Consider the following 24867-nt stretch of genomic DNA (forward strand, 5'->3'; position numbering starts at 1 on the left):
AATTTGAAGAAGGTACAGTTTTGAAGCATTTTTGCATGTCTAACTGATTGGTTCAGTTGGTTTATCGTTTGGCATGTGGACTTTACTTGAGTTGTATAAGAAACCTGTAGCACCAGTACACGTGTGTGTGTGTGTGTGTGTGTGTGTGTGTGTGTGTGTGTGTGTGTGTGTGTGTGTGTGTGTGTGTGTATATTACATCCTTTAAAATGAGGTACAGTATTAAGCACTAAATGATATCAAACATGAAAAGAATCCATGTGAGGTGGAGATAACTTTTTACAGATAAGAGTCATCCTCTGTGAACCTAGAATGTCTTCTTAGACCCTATTCCTATACCGATATCGATCTAACTGGATCAACCCAACTCTGAGGAGATTCTCACTAAATTGCATTAGGATTAAGTGGCTTAGAATAAGATGTCTACCCCCTAACAGCTTCATAGGCTTGACAGACATCAGATCTGCTTTAGCTGAATGTCATTTGATTATTTCGCAAGAAACTAAATATATAGCGAGAAGATATATTCTTATATATTGTAGTAGAATGCACACCCTACTTTTTTCTTTATTTTGGTATTTTTGGTTACTACACTTGTTATCAGTTGATCTATTGTGACAAGCAGGTGGAATTATTTTAAGGGGTCCAGTCGCATTTTTTTAAGCCCCTTTTTGGCCAGGAAAGGTGTAGTCTGAAGCAAAATTTGACGTCAGTTCTATTTCTCAAATTTCTTAAGTTCTGTCAACTAAGGGGTACATGTACCCCCCCCCCCCCCCTCCCCCCGCCCCCCACCCATTGCTGGCAATGTTCTACGCATAATGACTTGTGTATATAAATTGGTTTTTACTAGTATCATACACTAGATTATGCTGGTAGTAGATTGGGTATCTCCCTGCCAAAATAAGAGAGAGAGACTTTCAATGGTTTGAAGTTGGTAGCTTGCCATGCAATTGTTTGAGGTCACAGATGTCAATAGCATGACCCCTGTTACCATGGAAACTGATACACAGATATTGGATCTCCCCAGCTGTGTTTAGGTGGTTGGCCACAGATTTATTGAGTGAGCTATGGGAACTTGAAAACAAACAATAAGCATGGACAAAAAGAAAAACACTTTATACTCTCCTAGTATGTGATGGTTTCAAAAAGGATGTTTATTTTTCGACTTGTATGGATTAGACTGAGTTTTTTCTTTAAAGTTTTCCTTGTTTGTGGATCCATTTAAAAAATTGTTTAAAAATGAATTTGTGAATATGAACATTAAGTTTTTTTTTTTTTTTTTTTGGGGGGGGGGTGTATATTTTTATTATGAAGAAAATTGTGGTTTTAGATGGGCACACTGACATAAGAAAAGCAATTTTTTCCTACCCCCATATCAAGCATTGGCCCACCCCTTATTAACTTGGCTTTGATGTCTTATCCCATTTCTAATTTAATGATTTAGTTCTTTATAACTGGCCAGCCATGTACTAGTAGAAGAATTAATGTCATATAAGTAGCTTTGAGGAATATATAGACATAAAAAATGGCTTTGGGAAATTGTCAGACATGTTCAACGTGCCAATCAAGGTGTCTCCAGGCTGCCTTGTGGTTTGCAAGACAGATAAGAAAAGACAGATTAGGGATTAGCTTCAGTCTGGTATTGCTGGTTGGTGAAGACGAGAGCATTTGCTTGCTCGTAAAATAATTGCTTCCATTTGATCAAAAGGCATAGAGGTCCAGCAAGTATTTACGGTAATGGTAAATTGATTGATTGTCAAGATTTTCAAAAGCCAAAATGTATGATAATAACTCGGATCTTCTCAATGGGGAAAATTATAAATTTTTCATGTGCATAATTTTGAAATCATTATAGATATATTTCTCAGTCTGTAGCATTTGTGGTTCTTGCACTGTATAGAAGAGGACAATAAGGCAGCCTTCTTTTCAGTGTTGTGCTACCACTTAATGGGCACGTTCTAATTTTTATGTACAGACACAGATGTGTCTGTACATATAGCCATCATCTGCGTCTGTCGTCGCCGTCGTCGCCGTGCACTTTTACCGATAACACGATAAGTGGAAAACCATTTTACTTTTTGACTTGAAACTTGCAGAACTGATGAATATTCATAATACGCAGGTCAAGTTCGAAAATCAGCATGATCGGGTCACTTTTAGGGAATTTATGCTGTTTTTTCACTATTTTCAATATAAATACAACACTGATAACACAATATAAGAAAAACGGATTGGCCAATTGTAATTATACTCACAGGAGTGGTCAATCTTACTAAAACGCAGGTTGAGTTCGAAAATCAGCATAATCGGGCCATTATTTTAGAAGTTATACTGTTTTTCACATTTCCTCAGATTCAATTATTAGGCATGTTAACAGTCTCATTTTTAAATTATAAGATGCCTAAAAGTGTTTGTTTGATATTTCCTGCATCTTTACAACATTGTTAGTTGATTATGTAAAAACATGGTAAACTTGTTATCATGTATTGTGTAATAAAGTGTCAAAAATGGAAATAAACTCATATCATTGCAGTTTGTCAGATTCAATCATCCACTATGTTCAGAATCTCAGAATGGAGGAAATTGGACATTTAACACTGTTCTATTGATACTTTTCCCATCTCATCAATTTTCTTAGTTGGTCATATAAAATGGCAGTAAAATGTTTATTTTGTTTTATGTTAAAAAAGTGTTAAAAATGGAAATAAACCCATTTCAGAACAGTGCTGTCTTGTTTACATTTTGGCATTTTCAAGGCGTGACTTTGAAGTTCCATGGGCCTGAAGACCTTTGCTAGTCACATTTTCTGAATATCTGTGAAACAAATATTTTATAATTAAAAATTGATGGTCATTAAGCTGTTAAACATTATGTAATATTGCTTCAAAATTTGAAGAAACCCCTATTTTGGGCACTGCTTCCATGATGACCATTTAAGGAAAATCATGTCACTTACTGTTCTCAGACTTACAGGAAAGAAACATGGGACTAAAATACAGCTTCAGTAGGCAATGCAGTCTGTTTGGTATTTTTATGTACAGACACAGATGTGTCTGTACATATAGCCATCATCTGCGTCTGTCGTCGCCGTCGGTGCCGTCGTCGCCGTCGTCACCGTGCACTTTTACCGATAACACGATAAGTGGAAAACCATTTTACCTTTTGACTTGAAACTTGCAGAACTGATGAATATTCATAATACGCAGGTCAAGTTCGAAAATCAGCATGATCGGGCCACTTTTAGGGAATTTATGCTGTTTTTTCACTTTTTTCAGCATATATGCAGCACCGATAACACGATAAGTGGAAAACCATTTTACCTTTTGACTTGTTATTTATTTATTTATTTTTTTTTTTGGCAGTTAAACAGTTTTTTGTGAAAATTTAATTTTTCACATATTGGCATTTTCAAGGTGTGACTTTAAAGTTCCATGATCTTGAAGACTTTTGCTTGTCACATTTTCTGAATGTCCATGTTACTAATATTTTATTAATAACATTTGATTGTCATTATGCTGTTAAACATTATGTAATGTTGCATCAAAATTTGAAGAAACCCCTATTTTGGGCACTGCTCCTATGATGACCATTTAAGGGAAATCATGTCACTTACTGTTCTCAAACTTACAGGAAAGAAACATGGGTCTAACATACAGCTTCAATAGGCAACGCAGTCTGTTTGGAAAATTTTTCTGGCAATTTAACAGTTTTTTGTGAAAATTTAATTTTTCACTTAATTGCATCTTTATTTTCTGTTCTTTGTCTGTACATTTGACAGCTTTGCTGCCTTGTTTAAAAAATCTCTGTAAGAAATACAGTATCTGTAAAATCACAATTGTCCTCATTGAAAAGTTCGTATCTTAACAGTATTCTGTCCGAAAGCCTTTTTAAGGGTGATGGTTGAGAAAAAACTTGAATCCAAATGTACAACAACATCGGCAGTTCCAGTCGTCAATTTTCTTGGACTGGAAACCCTCTGTACTATATGACTTGTGACATTTCCCTTTAGACTCAAAGGCCGCATTCACATCGAGAAGAGCAGAGGCTCTACAAAGCCGAGAACTAAATATGGCAGACGTACATGAAAGGAAAACCACCTAATCTTTTTAATAGTCTCTCCGCCTTTCACACGCCTCGCCACGCGTCGTCCCAATGGAGCCGAGATTTAATGACTGTACCCCTGCAGGGACAACACATGGGGAGCCGTGTGAGAGGCGGAGAGACCATTAAAGGATTAGGCGGTTTTCCTTTCATGTATGTCCACCATATTTAGTTCTTGGCTCTTTTCGATGTGAATGCTGCCAGATTATATTACATGGCTAGAGATACACGCTACTCAACACCTAGTTGTGAAATCGTCCCCACTTGGAGATACAAAAAGGTGTGTAATAGTATGGTGAGGAGCATTTTCCACCTGATCATCTCCAACAGGGTTTTTTCATACAGTGGCCTCATCTAGAACAGTGGACTAACTAATCCGAGGATCAAATATGGCTGACCCACTTGAATACTTCCTCACAGGGAATCTATTCAGTGTCTATTAGCGGATTAGACGCGAGCTTTCAGTGGGGTGCCATATTTGACCTGCAGACTAGTAAGTCCACTGTTCTGAATGTGGCCATTGTCAGGTTTTTAACAGCTAGTAGACATCTGTTAGGGGGCATGTTCTGGTATCCTGTGCATGCAGGTTTTTATTGTGGAACTCATTTATCCATTTCATCATACACTGTCTATTTTGCCCCTTTGATTTCAGAATCAGTCTCTGACATACAGGTGATATAGACACTATTGAAAGCTTCCACACCATCACTTGTAATAGAAACTGAAAAGGTTTTCCTTTCTTGAAACAAACATGTTCTATTTGCCAAAGATGTATTGATTGTGTTGTATCTTGACAAGTTGGCACTTGAGTATATTTGGTTTCATTGAGTTATGGCAAAACCTTCACAAAAGATGTTCACCTTTTCCCACAGAAAGGATATGATAATTTCTCTCTCTCTCTCTCTCTCTCTCTCTCTCTCTCTCTCTCTCTCTCTCTCTCTCTCTCTCTTTCTTTTAATAGAAATTCAGTGTTTGCAAGTTCTTTCTTAGGAGTGGTGCCCAGTTTTTTTTTTTCATCCAAAAGAATGAATGAATGAATGAAGTAATGAATGTGGTGACTATGTCAATCTTCTGCTTTGACTAGCGGGGGAACATGCAGGCCTTGCACCCTTAAAACCATTATTATTAGTACTTGCACCCTTAAAACCATTATTAGTAGTACTAGTAACTAGTAGAAAAAGATGGCATTTCTGAAACTCTACAGCATTAGACCAAAACATTTTTATTTTATCTAAAATGCACTGAGTGTCTTTCTTTGGTAAAGGAGGTTTCTTTTGAAAAAAAAACATGATTTTTTTTCTGCATGTCATTTTGTGACATTTGCCCATTACATGCCAAATGTTACTTTTGTTTTCCTTCAATTTGGTGAGTGTCTTTGTTTGGTTTAAAAGAGTTCCTTTTGAAAAATCAGCAAGCATCAGATTATTATTAAGAAAATCCATTTTTACTTGTTTTATGTCTGTATTATTCACCCCCTTTACTGTCATATATCAAAGCAAATTCGCCTACTAAACTACCTTCTTTCCTTGAAAAAGGCTGACATGTACTGGCTTATATGATCTGGTATTAGGCCCTTCCTGTTTATTATTAATAACCATTACCATGCAGAGAAGAAAGGTGAGAAAGACAAGATGAATAGGTTGTCATTTATCCTTTGGTGTTTTTCTCCAGAGAATGAAACGCTGTCAAAGAGAAAATATAGCTAAACCCTTTTGAGTATTAATGATTACTCGTATCTAATCAAGATTTTGCATGGACATTTCCGCTGGTTTAAAAAAAAAAGCTTATTAACAACAAAATATAATACATGCAGTTGTACAGTCTATTAAATTGTAACACGTTTTTTTTATTATTATAATTACTATCCCTGCACTTTTGGGACAAACGTAGGGGCCCAGTCCATAGGAATTAATGTTTAGATGCTATTTGTTTGGATGCCAGATTAACTACACTTTCAAATTGTTAAAATATTGATAATGTCTTTAAGTTTACTTATTTTTGAAGTTGTTTTGAACACTTTCAGAACAAGATCAGCAATACTTCTCATTGAACAAGATATGTCAAGTTTTTATAATCTGATTAATCATACAGGTTGAATTATATTGATTTTCAAAAAGAATTTTGTCACTTATATTTCAGGTCATTATTGGTGTAACTCGATAGGATAACAGTGGGCATCATGTCCACAGTAAAACAGGTGGCGCTGCTACCAGCGGGCAGTCAGCCATGGAACAATGACATGTGTGCCGTGAGTGGAAACCGTTTTGCTTACTGCGCAACGCTGGCCATCTACATTTACCAGGTAAAATAGCCTCACATAATTTCATCCATGTCAAGAGTAATTTAATTATTTTTTGCGTCAAACAAAAAAACCAACACAACAGAAAGGATGTATGGCTACACTTGTGTGTATTGTATAATGTAGAAATAAAGATAACTTAAGGTTATGACTATATATTGGGTGGATGAGAAATAGGCATCCTGAACTTTATTAAGTCAGTGACTTCAGTCAACAAAAGTTTGATTTCATGATGGTTTTTACTGAATGAACAATGCAAACGTAACTTTAATTTTCACTCTGTCACTTGATGTATGGAATTCATCAGGAAAAAACTTAAATGAAAAAGAAATATGCAGTCGTATCAAACTTTATGAATGAAATAAAAGACTACCCAACTTATACAGCAAAGTACTAACTGTCGTCCACTCAGTAGACTTATGTTATTTTAGCAGTTGCTTGTAATACATTTTCTTTACCTTATTGTTTCAGTGTGATGAACAGTTCAATGAATTCCAGCTGCATTCTATTCTTTCTGAGCACAGTAAAACTATCACTGCTATCGCCTGGAACATGAGGGAGATGGACTTGATTGTCAGTGCTGGCGCTGATCATCAGGTGAGTCACTGACCTCCAGGCCGCCATTGTACAAACTCTTCAAGCAAAAGGCGAAATCTTTAATTAGCTGATTTGAGCATGGGTTAAAGATTTTAGGATTATGCATGCTTAAAGGATTTCCAGTCTTCATTTTGATGTTTTTTTTTTTCATAAGGTCTAAATGGGATGAGAAATTGCGAGCTAGGTTGTCAAGATTTTCGGTTTTTACAATTTTCACCCACGCTTTAAGCATTTATACCATAGGGTTCAAGATCATGCTTAAATAGATCTACTGTCCACATTCCCTCCTCAAAAAGTTCAGCCTTTTTAAAGCTGTATTTTAAGCATTTTTACAGGAGACTTTCAGATAATGCACTCACACTGATGGATTACATTTACATGACTTAATTACAGCATATCAATCAACTGTTAATATAAAATTGACATTTACAATAAGAAAGATTGTTTTTTTCTTTCTTTGCTATATGTAGTCTTACATGCATTGCAAAGTTTTTAAGACAGGAGGTTACAAGCCTATAGGTATCACAGAAAACAAGCCTTGAGGCGAGGATTTTGTGTTTGTAAGCATTTTGTTTTTCTAGGTCATTGTATGGGATGTAGCCAAGCAGACCATTGTTGCAAGACTGGAAAAAATTAAAGAAGTTCCATGTTCAGTTGGATGGTGTTTGCACGAGAAAGATACAGTGTCCTTTATCTGTGGACGGGGGCCATTTTTGATGTGGAATTATGGGTCTGACAAAGCAGCTGGCATAAGTCACCATAGGGAAGCCAACAGTTTCTCATCACCTGTTTGTCAGTTTCGCTGGCACCATAAAAAAATGGGCAAGCTTGTTATAGGACACAGAGACGGAAGTTTATCATTTTTTTCCCCAGGTAATTAAAAAATAAAAATAAAAAATTTCACTGTCAGGGGTGATCAGTATATTTCAAATTTGATTTGATTGTGAAATTTGTTTTGAAATAAAACTTGTCACCTGGGTGAGTGAAGTTATTCTGAATTCAGCCAATTATTTCATTATCCACAGGAAGTAAAGCCCACAAACACGTGCTGAGACCAGAGGCAGTTGAAGAGGATGACCTTGAAGAGGACCCCGTGGATGCACTGGAGTGGGACCCGCTGTCCACAGACTATCTGTTAGCTGTAAACCGAGACTGTGGGATACGGCTGATAGATTCTGCTGGGCTGTCTGTCCTCACGCAGTTTCAGCTGCCCAGTGTGGCAGCAAGGGTGCACACGCTGGCGTGGGTGGACACGGCTCCAGGAATGTTCCTAACTGGAGGTAGGCTTTAGGGTATATGTAAAATTATCTAATGGTATGTTATATTGTTTTTAAAGAGAAAAAGCATGGGTGATTTTTAAAAAAATCATAAATTTGAAACTGTTGTAGAAAATTTTTGGCAGAAATATTGAATTGTTTATGTTCATGAAATGTATAGATGTTAAGTATTTGACTAAAATTTACCTATTTAAAGAAAGTTACATGCGAAGTGAGCGTACTTTCTCTTTTTTTTTTTTTCTTCTTCTTCTTCTTCTTCTTCTTTTTCTTCTTCTTCTTATGGATGCTGCAGCTGAGATCTCCCATGTCCCCTCCATACTTCCTTGCCAAACAACAGCATGGCCAGCTCCCTCACATCTGCTGCCCCCTTGTTCCTCTCTAGTGTATCTGCCTAGCTGGGTCTGGGAAACATGTCCCTTCTCATGGTGCCCATGTATTTATTTATTTATTTATTTATTTATTTATTTATTTATTTATTTATTTATTTATTTATTCTATTTGAAACTATATGGTGACCTTGGGTTGGATTTGAAAAAATGATTTATCATCTCGCTTCATATGCCTCATTAAAACTAGAACAAAACATATGGATTTTGTTGGCCTTGACACAGCAATTCTGTAGCCATGAAGTCATATCTTTTTTATAAAGCTGATTAGTTCTAGGAATTAGAAATCCATGACAGCTGTACTGTTTTGTGGTGTATGTTGTTTGTGCCAGTAGGTGGTATGTGTTTATGTGTAATTATGTGTTAATGTGTAATTATGTGTTTATGTGTTTGTAATTATTTATAATTATAGTATAGTGTGCATTGATGTTAAATTTTATGGACACTTTGAAAGAATCCAAGCATTATCATAGAAAAGCAAAATAAACAAATGAATAAAAATAAATTAAATAAAATGTATAATAATTTATGAATTTGAAAGGAAAAGAAAAAAATTCAAAAGGCCTGTGACAAGTTTGTGAAAATTTATCAGTTTTTTTTTACAATTTGTTTAATCTTGGGTGTCTGACAAAAATTATAAATTTAAAGAAACTAATATGAAATAGTACATATACTCTTTCTATTTAAAATTACATAATTTCAGATGCTAATACTGGTATTCTCCGCCTGTGGAATGTATCCAAGTCCACCCCAATAGAAAACATCAAGCTGAAGAAGACCGGGTTTCACTCCTTATGTGTCTACTGCAGCTGGCCCCATATCGGTACCAAAGACAACAATTTAAAATCCGCTGGTCCAGCCTCGCCACCAGCTGGCACCACCAGCACTCACTTCGCTCTCCCGCCTGCACACGCTGTATGCACATTTGTGGACGGTGGTGTGGGACTCTATGACCTGGGGAAGAGAAAATGGGATTTTTTAAGAGAACAGGTAATTTATCACAATTACATGAACTGTTCAGAATTTGGTCTAATGTGTCATTTTGATTTTTTGATTGAGCACATTTTATCATGACTTTTTTTTCTTTGGTCATTTCATTCAAATTTGCAATTTATTAAAATTTCTTTGGGTGGATTCAAAACCAATACAAACATCACACAGGTACGCTGAAATTTTACTTCATGCACTCCCTAAATTGGTACAAAAGCTGGGAATGTTTTTAGTTTGTCAAAATGCAGGGTTTAAAGATATGCAGATATGCCCTTCATATTCATTATAGCCCTGCATACTTGTGTATATTTACTAAAACAATCTAGTATACACTGCTTCCCTTCTCGTACACACACACACACACATGCACGTACGCGCGCACACACACACACACACACACACACACACACACACACTGTATATTAAGTCTAAGATATGACAGGTCTGAAAGTAATTTTGTACAAAAAATTATATAAGATGCTGAATTTTGAGGTCATTGATGGGGCTTTAAAATGATAAGATGTGGAAAATTTGGTCTAGATCTATAATTCACGCCTAAACTTTGGGTTATAAGTAACTGATGAGAACCATTATGGGGAAAGTGCAGAAAATACAATTTATTTTCCATACCGCATAGTGGATATTTTGCAGCTGTAAGTAATCACCTTGATATTCAATAGATTATCAGTCCGCCGTGTCCAGTCTTCTCTTTGAGTTACCCAGAACTGTAGATACATGTAAACATGTCTCTAACCAAAATGATTGTCATCATGGCCTACATGTTGAAGATAAATTAACTTAGTTGCATGAGGGATTCCTGTGAACAGGAATTAACAAAACCTACGCATTTATTAAATATCACCTTATTTCTGCTGTTTTTGACGTGTTAATTAACAGACATCATGCGCATACTGGCTCCAATTTTCACTGAATCATATATGTTTGTTCTAATTAGTTTAGTTTCTGTTACAGCATGGGAACATGAACAAGAAATTCTTATCCACAATAGAAAGCACACAAACATACGCAGAGCTTATAACAAAATCCAATTTATTAAATAGCACCTTATTTATGTTATTATTGACCCGTGTTAATTATATTAACAGGTATCATTGACTCACAGGATCCAATTTTCACCAAATCATACCATCATACTTACATGTACATACTGCTAAATATGCTTGGTACACAAAATCTACAACAACTTCCACAGGATCTGCACATAGGTCATATAAATTATAAAAGTTTTATCTACATATACATTAATATTAGTATTTTATTTCCATTAGCCTATGTTTACATGTGATTTATTTTTATATATTATATTTCCACATAAACCTTGCCAGTCCAGAGGACCTGCATTATCCAAAATTTTGCCAATCCTCTGGTTTTTCAGATCAGACCTGCAGTTTCCCAATGTCTGCAAAATAGAATATTTTCAGTGGCAATAAAAATAAAAAATAAGCTTGTAACCATAAAATACTTACTTGATTTTTTTCAATGGACAAAAATTATTTATCTTTGAGATACATAATTTAAGTAATCATAAAAATGCATATAAATGCATTCTTGGTACTCTTACTGTTTAGAAAAGAACTATAGAGTAGCCTGCTTTTCATTTTTGTTGCTTCCACTCAATAGGAATGTTCACATTTTAAGAATTTGTGACTTAAAAATATACTATCTTTAAAATTTGCAATATACCTGTCAAGAAGAATATTGTGTCATTACCATGTTTTTAGCTTAATATTTAACAGATATGTACATAAACCGTGTCTGGGTAGCATGCACCTGGAGACTAATTTGGACTCTGTTAGATATCTCAACTTGATATTGTCAAGGTAACAGTGCAGCTTAGGTGACAATCAGTTTATTTTTTCATTAATAAGTATCTCTACCAAGGAATTTTTCTTCCCTGTGACAGTTACTAATAGATTTCAATAATAAAGATAGGTCAGAAATGGGCCAGCTTAATGGAGTTGCATAGATTTTGATGGTGACCTACTATAATGGTGAGAATTGAGCTACCTTGGCGGAGGTTTGCACTCTCAGAGTGGTGAAACTGTCTGACTATTTTGCAATATTCTCAAAGTGATATTGAAACTGATAATGTTTTCAGTGTGATTTATTGAGATATGTGTACACAGCTGTGTGTCTTAGAGCTATTTTCAGTATGACTGTTGCTACATTTAGACTTGGCTATTCATTTTCTTGTTAGCACTTGTGTCTTCATTTCTTGCAACATCTAATTAATTGAAGTGATAAAAAGAAAGATTGTTATTGGGTACCTGGCTTATTATCAGGCAAGTGAAGAAAATAGCTAAGTTTAAAAGATATGCTATATATTAGGCATTGATTAAGGAGCAGGCTGGCCGCTGAAAAGTTGTTGAGGTCCTGCCAACTCTGTACAGTAGTTTTGTATTTCCAGGGACATGTTGAAATGATATAAACTGTATAAAGTAGTACATTTTTGTATTTCCAGGGTCATATTGAGACGATATTTGACTGCAAGTTCAGTCCAGACAGTGCAGATCTCCTAGCTACGTCAAGCTTTGATGGCACAATCAAAATATGGGATGTTCATACTCTCACGCCTGTGAGTTTATTTACCACTCTAGTGGTTTGTTAGTAATGAAAAATGTAAGAAGTATATAAAAATTTTTAAGTGGCATGTTTCTTGAGAGGGGTTGAAAAATAGACCTTGCCTTTGAAAGTGACCGTAGAGTGGATGTAATTGAATCAGATGTGTGTGCCTGCATGTCTGCGTGTGTGTGTGTGTGTGTGTGTGTGTGTGTGTGTGTGTGTGTGTGTGTGTGTGAGAGAGAGAAAGAGAGAAAGAGAGAGAGTTAGAATGAGCAAGGGAAGATAGGGATGAATGAAGAAAGCAGAAAAAAGTGGATGAAGCATGAAATAAAGCATATAATGTTGAAACAAAACAAAACAAAAATCGTACATATTTTGCCAGGTGGCCTCCTCTCCTGGCAACGAGGGAGTAATCTACAACATCTCCTGGGCACCTGCAGACCTCAACTGTATCGCAGCATCCACATCACGGAATGGAGCATTCATCTGGGACGTCCAAAAGGGGAAAGTTATTAAACGATTTCATGAGGTAAAGGAAAACTTTTATAACTGAGCCATTAGATAACAAACTGTAGTATTTGAAGGTTGTACCATTTTTATTGTTGTTCATGGAGCAGGGTTACCTTTCCCATTAAATTAGGATTATGTAATTTTCAAAATTATTATGTTCTTTTTTCATAAAGGGCAATATAAAAACACCCTTTTTAATATTATTTCTCTACATTTCAGTGCAGAGCAAGATGGGATTCTTTTCAATCAGCACTGCTGTTTGAATTAATAATTAAAGAAATAATCAAATAATTTGCTTCTAGCATATCAGACTAAATAGCAGGCAAGCGTCACTAAAGATATTACACAGTTATCTAGCCTGAGAAAAGAAATGTTGCAGGTCATTTTTCACTAATTGTCATTGATTTGGTAAAGATAAAATTCTTTGACTCATACAAAAAGGATAAAGATATGCTGAAGTGATCCTAGAGTTTATTGTTATTTTCCAGCATGGTCGCTACCCAGTCTATACCATAGCATGGTGTCAGAAAGACGCCAAGAGAATCGCTTCAGGAGGAGGCGATGGTTCGTGGTGAGCAAAAGTTTTTTTTTCCTTTTTATGTGTAAAGAAAATTGTTGAGGAAATTGCTGAGTTGTGCACAAAATGTTATAAAGATTTCATTGAGCTTCACTTTTATGCCAGGAGTTTTTTTTTATTGCTTTGTGTTCTATCCCTCAGTTGAAGATAAATAGAGTGTAATAGACTATTATATATAGGGACAGGTTTGAAGCAAATTTTTTTTTGATATTATTAATTTTGTCAAAGGAAATTATTTTGGATTATTTATACTAAATAAAATGTCCATTGAAACTGGACTGTTAAACCCTACAAAATTAAAAATTGAACACTACTTATCTGCATTTGGAAGCCTGCATTTTTAGACGAGTCATCTCAAATTGAAAAATAGAAATTATCAATCTTCATTTTCTCGTGACAACTATTTGTAGACAGGATATACCTTGGTGATTAAGGGAAAATGTTTAAATGTCCTGCAAAATTCATTTTTTTTACTACATTTAGGTTTCACGCACATTAATTGTTTGTCTTAAGCTTAAAAAAAAAAGGAAAACCGAGACAGATAAGATTGACTCTCCGACCACTTCTTTTCACTTGAGAAACTTGAAGTTAGACAGTTGCAAACATCGATGACGTTTCCAGTGGGAGTGAAGTGGCAGTATCTTATGCAACACACACGTCTGCTCTGATGTCATTAATACAAACAAATGAGAGTTGTGAAGTAAATATTGGATCGCATAGAGAATATTCAAATGCCACCAAGTTTTCATTTACCGTTTTTGTTATCAGTCATTTGTGGTATGTGTACTGCACATTTTGTGTTGTTTTAGTTTCCCCCAGTTGGCTGTTCTTGAAATAAATTTATTGATTTCCAAAAATTTTCAGTTTTTCATAATTTTGTTCCGTAATTTTTTATCAAATCTTTGCAATATAGCTGCATTATTATAGATATTTTTAGAGGTAGCCAACTTAATAACCTTGCTATTACATAAGAGAATCCTTTATAAGGTGTTTTTCCCATGACACAGTCAGTAAATTAATTCTGCAGGATGCAAACCTACAGAGATATCTTGAAAGTGAGGTAAATCCCCTGCAGAGTAATTACACCCACTCCAAACACCAGTACAGCTATACTGCTAAGATACACAATGCTCTACATGCATAATCAGGCCCCTAGCCAGCAATTTCTAAAGGGGGGTTCTTTTTCTGAAAAAGTAGACCTTTTACCATGAAACCTTCATGTACCTAGATACAATTTTACCCAGAAGAGACCTTTCCCAGGCAAAAAGGGGGGTTGTTTCAACCCCCCCCCCCCAAGCTATGGGCCTGATTATTATACTATATACTGAATCAAGTTAATAACACAGCTGAACATTGTTTTACAGTGTGATTCGTCAGGTTGATGGGAAGTTGATCATGAAGTACAGGCATCCAGCTCCAGTGTTTGGTTGCGACTGGAGCCCACATAACAAGTAATATATAATATTATTTTGTACTCTTATATTTTTACTTCCTTAGTTTTAGTAAAATATTGAGTAAATAAAAGGGCAATTCTTTAAAAAGTGGTTAGCTTAAGTCTACCACAGGTGAGAATATTGATATCAAGGGAGTATATTCTAATTTTGATTATCTTGTATTTCATCTTTGTACCCTAGTACTTGTTATTGCTTTAAAAGTATATGTATGATTTTATACAGGGTTGATGGATAACCAATATTGTGCAACAAATGATAAGCCTACTGTGTTTATTCTGTCAGTAACATTTATTTCATATTATATTTTTATCATGATTATCATAAAACCACACAATGATGGCTTCACTTTTGAAAGTTTCACCAAATTGCTAATGTAATACATGATAATTTTCTTGTTCTCAAAAGTCTGTCAAGTGAATTAAGGGTTTTTGCAGTGAACACTTCACAACCTCAAGGTATTATTTTAGGGATATGCTGGCCACAGGCTGTGAAGATAAATGTGTCCGGGTTTATTATTTGGCAACGACAGCAGATCAGCCACTCAAGATATTTAGTGGTCAGTGGGAATATTATTTATAATTAGTAAAGCAGTTTAAAAAAAAAAAGAATTTAAAGTCAGTTCTTATCCCATATACCAGCAGCAATACAAATTTTAAATGAACTTAATTAAACTTATTATTTTATGTTGTGTTACTTTTAACCTGACTTGTATTAGGGGAAATTGGTCATTTTATCAACAGATCACATAGATTTTCATTTTATACTTGTGTATGGCCATAAATTATTGTTCTATCTTATCATTCTGCCTGTGATGTTTTTGCTGTACTGTAATAATCAGTATGTTTTTTTTTTCCATTAGGCCACCATGCCAAGGTTTTCCATGTCAAATGGTCCCCTCTGAGAGAGGGAATTCTATGCAGCGGCTCTGATGACAGGTAACCGAATATTTAAAAAAAAATCCTATAGGTACCATCTGTCTACATAGATCAACCTATAAATATTGATTTTTAACAAGGATGATGAAGTGTATTTTTCACTACCAAGTAACTGCCCACTTTGCCCTTTAACAACATATTTTGTTCTTTGTATCTCTGCAGATAAAACAAAAAGCATAGTAATTATATACAATTGTCATATACAAATGAAAAGAAAAAAGGAAAGAGGTATTCACATTCTGACTTGCTATTTTCCAGCACTATTAGAATCTGGGACTATACCCAAGATTCCTGCATTAGTGTTTTGAGTGGTCACAAAGCACCAGTTCGTGGATTACTGTGGAACACAGAAATTCCATATCTGCTGATCTCTGGGAGCTGGGACTACTCTATATGTATCTGGGATATAAGAGATGGAGCCTGTGTAGATACCATTCTGGACCATGGAGCAGATGTATATGGTGAGAAGCATACATATAACTGCTGCCAGTTTCTTACACAACTCATGTAAAGCCCCCCCCCCCACCCCCCACCCCCACCCCCAAAAATGTGAATTGAAACTGCACCTTCTTCAAATTTCTTGTCAAGAACTTGACATATTTATCCATCCCTCCAGTTTGTGATAAAGCACAATGTGAAACAAAAAAAAACAATGAAACAAAACTCTGTGGTCTTTCTTTACATTATACTATTTGAAACTATAAAGTGGTATTTGGTCATGTTAAGTGGCAAAAATTTCACACGTTTACTTGCTTTAATATGCTCTTTTAACAATAAACCCATAGGCATCTAAAAAATTGCATATGTAATTTTTTTCTCTCTGTGTCACAGTGGTAACATTTCTCAATTTCCAGGCTTGACATGCCATCCATCTCGTCCCTTTGTCCTTGCGTCGTGCTCGCGAGACTCCACGCTGCGCATCTGGTCACTTCTACCCCATGTCCAGCCCCTTCAAGTGACCGTCTTGGCCAAGAGACCCTGGTCTGAGGTCTTTGGGACTGTGGGTAGGTGCTTTAATTGACAATCGAAAAATCTCCAAGAACTAATGTAATATTAGTATTTTTCTGTAAGTGCAAAAAACATTGGGATGCTGTAAAACTTAGGGCTATTATAGCAAGATGTTATTTATTATTATTTTTTTAAATTTAATTTAATTAATTAATTTATTTATTTATTTTTCGAGGTAGATTTTCTACTACTTATTGAATAGAAGTATTCATTTGTCATTTTATTTGGACAGAACCAAAATCAAAATAAATATAAGCAAAAACTATATAATGTGTGTGCTGGAGCCCAGGAAGAAGACTCCTATAAAACAAATCCAAACCTCTAAGTGCTGATAATAATCAAAGTGTTGTCCTCACATTATTCATCAAACTACTCCATGTGCATTACAGTATTGAACACAATAGCATTGTGTGAAGATAATTAGCATAATTTTATTACACACTGATGTTACATCTAGAAAATAGGTCAAACAGAAATATTTAGATAAACATATGTAAGGACTTTCAAGGTTTATATCGAGTCACCATGATATAGATCTTTAAGAAAAAAATATATATGAATAAATAAATAAATAAATATATAAATAAATGATGCATCTGTGTAAGTCTACTATAAAGATGTAACATCCTATCCAAGTTTTTGGCCTCTAGGCCTTCTTCAGGGATTTGAAAAAAAAAATATAAGGATTTTCAAATTACTGTGTTGTTATTTAATCTCACTGGCTGTTGCAGAACTTGGGTCAACTCCAGGTACTTCACCGTTGCTGACAGGCAAGGCTTCCAGAGATTTAAAACTTTCTATAGATGAACTCCAGGGTGATATACATGCCAAAACACTTAGACTTTTCTCTGAGTTCTTCATGGTAAGAAATTCTGAGCTTTTTTTTTTTTTTTAGAATTGTTTTTTTTAATAAAAATCTTAAAGAAACTTGTACAATTTTTTTTAAAGTTCAGAATCTGCAGATGTTTTTGAAGTAAATAGGTTTAATTAAGACCATAAAATATATTGTAATGCATTACTCAACATTATTGTGAAAGTCTAAAAGCATGATGGCAATTTTCACCATAGCTCTTTTGTCAGTGCATTGTACATATCAATACGTATTCAATATACGTCCTTGTTTTTTGCCACCATGAAACCTTCATCACTGTAGTCGTAGAAAGGAGGCACAAGCGTCACTTTGGTTGCAGAATGAATGCTCAATAATTGTCTAGTTGTGGGCATGTAAATATTTGGCGAACCAACGAGCCCAAAAACACAACTTCCTTGGTGGAGATATAATATTGATAAATGGTACTTAGTTTATTGTGTAATACACATGACATGCCCTGGATATTTGTCTTCTAGCACCCTGGGGAAACTCAGAACCTGTGGGAGCTGATATCTGTGATACAAGGCGTGGATGACATCATGCTGTCATCAACATACAAGAAGGGGATAATGCATGTTAAACATCTAGTCCAACATAAGGGGGTAAGTACAGTTAATGTGGGGATGATTCCCATACTCTATTGTACTAGCAGGATTGGTCTATCTCCAAGGGGTTTCTCACTACATTGCATTTAGTTTAAGTATGCACGAAAGTTAATTACCCCCCTAGCACCTTCAGTGGGTGTGACAGACATTTAAGCCACTTAAACTGAATGCAATTCAGCGAGAATCCCCTTCATAGTTACATCGATCTTGCTATTATGATAGGTTTATGGGAACCCAGTCATTGTCTACTTAAAATGTGAGAGATTCAGTCTGTGGGTCTCAGAGTACTTCAACATCAGGTCATCACACATTTGATCTGTGATTTGTATGGTTGTGTTTTTCAATCAGTCTTAATTGGTTTAACACATATATATATTATCATGAAGGCTTTGGCATAACAGTGATGTACTCTGTGTATTGTAATATGAATAGTGACCAATGCTAGTTTATCTATAATGAAGCTAGTTTTACAGACATAATACATCTAATCATACATTTTTTTACACTGGGAACTATAAGCTTATAAGCATCAGCTGCCACAACATAATTTTGATTTTCCTTCATTTTGTTGCTTAGTTTATTAAAATCAATTAATTGCCTTAATTCCAGTCTGTTGCTCAAGAACTTCAGCTGTTCAAGATGGCCAAGTCTAGTGCCGAGACTGGGTCAGGAACACGCGAGAAGAAGCTCCAAGAGGCGGCGCAGATCTATATCCGCATTGGCAACATTCAGCAATACTGTGAGGCTATGGTGGAGCTGGGTAAGGTGGGTAGACAAAATATTATGAAATTTATTTTTAAAATAAAGTATTTATTTATTTATTTATTTATTTATTTATTTATTTATTTATAAGAAAGCAAGGAGTATAAGATAAAGAACAGCATGTGTATGAAATTTAGGAAAAATGAGCCATTTCAAGAGTAAAATTTCTTCATTTCAGTGGGAAAAAGCATTGTCAGTTGCCCCTGGTGTATCTTTAGAATACTGGAAGTCACTGGCTGAGAGGTGAGGATGATATGAAAAAAAATGCTGCCAGCATTTCAATAATCAGGTTTAATTAAGGTGCACATAAGACTGTCCCTAAAAGCATTTCAAGTGATTAAGATTTCTCTTAGGAAAGACTGTCTGAAAACTGTTCTTCAGTAATTGGGTTTATTTTAGCTAAAACTGTCTCTGATAATTTTCTATTCTGAATACTGTACCTCAGTAATTGGGTTTATTTAGATTAAGACTGTTTCTCATGTAGTGTTTCAAGTAATTGGCTGGGAGTTTATTTTAGCGAAGACTGTCTCTGATAATACTCTATTAAAAAAACTGCACCTCAGTAATTGGGTTAATTTAGGTTAAGTCTGTCTCAGATACCACTTAAAGTAATTATTATACGGTAAGAATCCTCTCATAACATTTTGAGTAATTGGGGTTTATTTTAGCCAAGACTGTCTCTGATAGCATTCCTTGTTATCAGATTATTTCAGTGGAGACTGTTATATAACAAGTAAAACTACCTTTAGCCAGTCTGATCCCTTACAAGTCAACATGGTCATTTGGGAAGCTTTTTGGCTTTAGATTGCCTTCTTGTGGTTATGAATAGACAGGCTTTCTATGGTCATGAATAGACTGGATTTCCAAACCTACATCGATCTAACAGGATCGATCCATCTTGGAGGGATATCTCTCTAAATTGCTTTCAGATTACGCCACTCAGATGTCTGGCGCACCTACTGAAGCTGCTAAACAATAATTAATTACCCTTAGCAGCTTCAGTAGGAGTGCCAGACATGTAAGCCGCTGAAGCTGATAGCAATCTAGTAAGAATCCCCTCTAAGTTAGACCGATCCACAGTTAGTACAATAGGGTCTGGGAATGGTCCCATAGATTGTCTGCCTGTGATCACAACTTGTCTGGTGAGATAATGCCTTAGGGCCTGTTCAGAACCAGTTGATCCACGGACAAACTAGTCCACAGAGTAAATATGTCATGGCCCACTGGAAAGCATGCTGAGATTTATTTGGCAGGAATCCATTTATAACTGTGTGCCATATTTGATCAGTAGACTAGTCTTAAAATATTAAGCTTTTTCTCTCCAACCAAGGAAAAATGTTCTACAAAACTATAATTTTTATCTGTCAGATATGCACGCTTTCTAACACTAGAAGACAATGATGATGTCATCCCTTTCAACATGGCCACAGGGCAGGCGGAGGAACTAGTCAAATATTTCACCAGTAGGGGGCAGTTCCATGACGCTGTTCTAGTTGCCCAGGTGGCCTGTGAGAATATTCTTCCTACCTTTGAGCAGAAGAATCGGAGGTCCATGAACCATGTGAATAGGTCAAAGGAGAATGGTGGGAAGGATTTGACCAGGTGGGGAAAGTTTGTTTTATATTACAAAAGCAAGTTGCCTTATTTGTTGTTCATAACTGTTGATTTAATACCTCAATGCCATTGCCTTTCAAGATAACATAATGATGTCATCAAACATCTGATTGGTCATAAAATGTGTCCTTTTCTCTGATTGGTCATAAAGTATGTATGATATTTTAAGGCCAGTAATGTATATGAAAATACAGAATGTTTCAAATAGTATAATTTTCACCTCTGATAATGGGGGTATAACAGAATTCTCATTACATTTAAATATTAACCTATCTCAATATGGTACCTATGTAATTGTTTGGTCATAGCCTTTGTAAAATTGTGCTAGAACTAATAAAGATTATTATTATTATTATTATTATTATTATTATTATTATTATTTATTATTATTATTATTATTATTATTATTATTATTATTATTATAGAATCAGCTGCTATGGCCTCTCAGTATTTTGTTCGGTGGTGCGACAGAATCAGTCAGTAATAAGTTCTATCATACCTCTGAGTTATAGATATAAGATAAAAAACTGTGCTGATTACATGATAATGTCTTCATTTGTCCTCAGTCTCCTGCAAAGTGTATCTAACACACTGGCAGACTGGCACTTCAGGAATGGAGCTCCAATCAGGGCTGCCTGCTGTCACCTGGCGGTAGGGGATTGCCATGTAAGTAACTATAGGGGGCACCTTAACACAATATGCTATTTACATAAATGGGGTAGACATTCAAATGATACAACTCAAGTTAAACAGGACCCCTCATTCCCATCTAACTCTTACAAAAAATTACTTTAGGTCATCCCTGTGGGACTCTAGAGATTCTGTCAGATGTCCTATAGGATTCATATCTAGGATATATGTCCTATAGGATTTTGGGCCAATTTTCCAATAAGACCCTATAGGATATTTTTTTAAGAGTGTAGTCTCTCTCACTGAAGCTTCCTATACTACCAGACAGCTATGCAAGAGGATATTGTTACAATTAATTTTATGGTAAATAAGCATCTTGTGTAAGGTGATTGTTTGTAAGAGGGCATTACCATTGAGAAATGATTAGTGAGTGAAAGTGATTTATGTTGATCTTGTTATTAAGTATTTACATGAAGACTGACATGAAGAAACATTTGAATGGTTTTTAAGTGATGAAAATCATTTTACTGAGGAGTGCCAGGATGTCATGGGTCTGAAATTGATAATTACCTATTATTTTGTGTCTAAGTGGAGACTTCTGTTTCAGAGTGCCATGTCCAAGCTTATTCGAGGTAATGCCCTGGAGCTGGCGGTGAGTGCTGGCACCGTGTTGAAGAACGTTCCCCAGCTCACAGAGGTCGCCACCGAGTATCTGTCTCGTAAATGTGAGAAGATTGGAAGATGGTGAGTGTTCTTGTGTCACACCTAACGCAATGGGTTGGGTTCCTATGTCACACCTAACACAATGGGATGTGTTACTATCCTGCTTTCATATTGGGCTTGGTTCTTAACATTTAACTAACAACTGGTTGCACATTTCATATTATGCCAGTTGCATTGAATTACATTTGAATCACAACTAGCACAGTTTGTTGTGCTGCCGCAGCCAATCTAATTTAAATGTAAAAGCTGATATTACAGGGGCGGATCCAGAGATATTTTCTGACAGTCTTCCAAATTATCTTTGTTAGTCCATCCTCCATTTTTGACCGTCTTCCGACAGAAAAATTGTATACCTGTCAATGTAAACTTAAAAACCTGACTGTCTTCCGGAAGACCCAGAAGACGGCCTCAATCTGCCCCTGTATTAACGTAACTAACAAATGACGTGAATTTTTTGAACTCTTCATTTTCAGTTTTCAAAACCATATGAATGAAGTACAATATATTATTTTACGTTTTACCTCATTGTTGGAATTTTGTGTTTTCTTTTTTTCTTTGAACTTTTTTGCATAGGTTTGGATTTGATGGAAGGTATATATTATGATACATGTAGATCAAGTCTTCTTTGTAATTATGATTTTTGTGGCATGTTCTTTATCCCTGCAATGGATTGCTCTACCCTGATGCATGTCAAATTTGGTCTGTTATTTGTTCATGTACAAATGTGGATGGCCATGCATTAGTATTAGTAATATATAGTGGAATAGTTTTGGCAACTTGACTTCACTTTGCCTTTTTATAATGTACTTGTTTCTGAAATATTGACTTTCAGCATGCTTTCATGTTATAAATATTTCCTCTCTGTGTGATAACAACTAGGAGTGTTTCTGGACTGTGGCACTGCTTCTGGCAAAGAAAAACGCAAAATCTGCACAGTTGTTCTTTGCTGTGTTTTTCTAGTTTATTCACAGGTACATTCAGAATTATACAAATCTTGAATTAGAAGTAGACTAATTAACTGGCATCAGCAGATTAAAAAAAAACACACACAAAAGAACACCATAGATTCTTAAAACCCTATGTTGGAGGCTCTGTTTAGGCTATACTGTTAAGATATAACACTCAATATGAAAAGGCCTAAAAGATCTGATAGCCTTTAGTTAGACTATTTCTGGTTTACCTGAGAGCAGTACTAAATGGGCTTTCAGATACCACAGAGCAGTAATTTAATAGATAAAACATTATTTTTACTGGCACTTATGTTGAAAGTGGCAGTTGAATGTACTGACACATGGTTTAAGGGACCATTAAAGTCCTTTGTAAAAAAATATTTTTGTGATATTTTCATGAATAGTATCCAGACAAGGTAGTGTTAAGAATTGTTCAATTGTACAGCTTATTATTTAACACCACAGTGCAAATGATAAAAAAAAAAAGACATGGTTGTTTGGCAATGTGTTTGCATGTTTAACTTTTTTTGTTTGTTTTTTTCCTCTAGGGATTTGGCCATAGATCTTTTGAAGACTATTCCTGATAATGATCTGCCAGTCATCAAGTTATGTGCCAGATATGTGGAGAGTGCTACAGAGATCAACAGCCTGCACCAGAAGGTACTTGTATGGATAGAATATAATGCACTACATCAGGCCCGTAGCCAGGGGGGGTTCGGGGGGTTCGAAAGAACTGCCCCTTTTGCTGGAAAAAGGTCCACTCTGGGTAAAATTTGATCTACGTAGGTACATCAAGTTTTTATGGGAAAAGGTCCACTTTTTCAGAAAAAGAACCCCCCTTTTGAAATTGCTGGCTATGGGCCTGTACATACATAGCTTTACAAGTACAAGATCTATCTTTTGGACATGGTATTGACCAATAAAACTGCCGAGATGTAATGAGGCATGAAAAAAATTTGTGTATGTGTATTTTTCTATACCAGTAGAAGTGTGTGTGTGTATGTGCATGCATGCATGCGTGCTTGTGTGTGTGTAAGGAGGAGAGAAAGAAAGAGAGAGCATATGCATGTGTTTGGAGGTGTTCATGCTATTGTGGGAGGGTGGGGTACCCAAACAGAAAATAAAGAGTGATGTTTTTTAGGTTTGGATTATGCTGGTAATTGAATGATTCTAAAGCAGTAACTTGTACACATATATGGGTCTTTATACATGCTCCTCTATTGATTGTGGATTTATTTTATATATAATTCCAGGCAGGTCTTCCAAGTATGGAGGAATGTGAGAGTAAAGCCAAGAAACTGAAAGAGGAGGGGAAGATTCTAGAAAGTGTCAAATACTACCTGCTCTCCCCAACTCCTGAGACAGGACTACAGGTTGGGCTGACATTTGTCAAAGGTAAAGAGAACACAAATTACATAATATTTGTACAAAGTTATCTGGCCAGAAATATCACTAGATCTTAAACTGCCATGAAATAAGATTCTGTGCAAGATTCAAGGCAAGATAGGCTGCTGAATGTACTTAAATTTCTGACCTGTCCTCTCAGTACATCTTAGTTCAAGCATATGATAGCAGTGCAAAATGTCCATCTCCATCGTTTTTTCCCCCAGAGGTGCTCCAGAATCCCTCCTGGCGAGTGGATGATGTGTTCCCTATGCTGGAGATACTGGGCTGTGTAAAAATTAACAAAGTACAACAAGCAAAATGTGCTAAGTAAGTATTTCAGCACTGAAAGTGAATTGTTTTTGTCAAATAAGATAAATATCATGAATTTTCAGCATTATGACTTTAAAAAGTCTAAATTTAGAGGTTAGACAAATATAATTTTTAATTAGGTAACAGTATTTTATTTATTTATTTATTTATTTTATTGTGTGCGTGAGTGTTTTAGGGCTTATGGGCTTTTTTTTTCTTTTTATCAGATTGTAAATGCACATTACTGTAGAGGCCAAAATTATACTGTTTATCTTTTGCTCTACATTTTATCCAAATCAAAGG

At 35.5% G+C, this 24867-nt stretch overlaps 1 protein-coding gene across 4 annotated transcripts in view; it reads left to right on the forward strand.

The window, feature by feature from the left end:
• LOC106175571 (WD repeat-containing protein 17) overlaps window positions 1-24867 on the forward strand; it is a 30328-nt gene that overhangs the window by 1428 nt on the left and 4033 nt on the right. For 2 of the 4 annotated variants that reach the window (XM_087007683.1, XM_087007684.1), the window contains exons 2-25: window positions 6238-6400; window positions 6869-6994; window positions 7576-7867; window positions 8020-8274; window positions 9361-9647; window positions 12130-12243; window positions 12613-12759; window positions 13229-13311; window positions 14682-14768; window positions 15239-15327; window positions 15631-15706; window positions 15965-16167; window positions 16561-16710; window positions 17446-17576; window positions 18062-18187; window positions 18800-18955; window positions 19131-19195; window positions 20321-20554; window positions 21133-21232; window positions 21804-21940; window positions 22493-22510; window positions 23418-23529; window positions 24123-24264; window positions 24480-24582. In XM_087007683.1, coding sequence (XP_086863809.1) covers window positions 6278-6400; window positions 6869-6994; window positions 7576-7867; window positions 8020-8274; window positions 9361-9647; window positions 12130-12243; window positions 12613-12759; window positions 13229-13311; window positions 14682-14768; window positions 15239-15327; window positions 15631-15706; window positions 15965-16167; window positions 16561-16710; window positions 17446-17576; window positions 18062-18187; window positions 18800-18955; window positions 19131-19195; window positions 20321-20554; window positions 21133-21232; window positions 21804-21940; window positions 22493-22510; window positions 23418-23529; window positions 24123-24264; window positions 24480-24582 — 3356 coding nt within the window. In that variant the 5' untranslated portion in view covers window positions 6238-6277. The remainder of the gene's footprint in view (window positions 1-6237; window positions 6401-6868; window positions 6995-7575; window positions 7868-8019; window positions 8275-9360; window positions 9648-12129; window positions 12244-12612; window positions 12760-13228; window positions 13312-14681; window positions 14769-15238; window positions 15328-15630; window positions 15707-15964; window positions 16168-16560; window positions 16711-17445; window positions 17577-18061; window positions 18188-18799; window positions 18956-19130; window positions 19196-20320; window positions 20555-21132; window positions 21233-21803; window positions 21941-22492; window positions 22511-23417; window positions 23530-24122; window positions 24265-24479; window positions 24583-24867) is intronic. The other 2 variants (XM_087007686.1, XM_087007685.1) reach the window with 2 other exon arrangements.

Source organism: Lingula anatina, chromosome 3 (assembly GCF_051362555.1).
Source record: "Lingula anatina isolate TDL-2025a chromosome 3, LinAna3.0, whole genome shotgun sequence".
NCBI lineage: Eukaryota > Metazoa > Brachiopoda > Lingulata > Lingulida > Lingulidae > Lingula > Lingula anatina.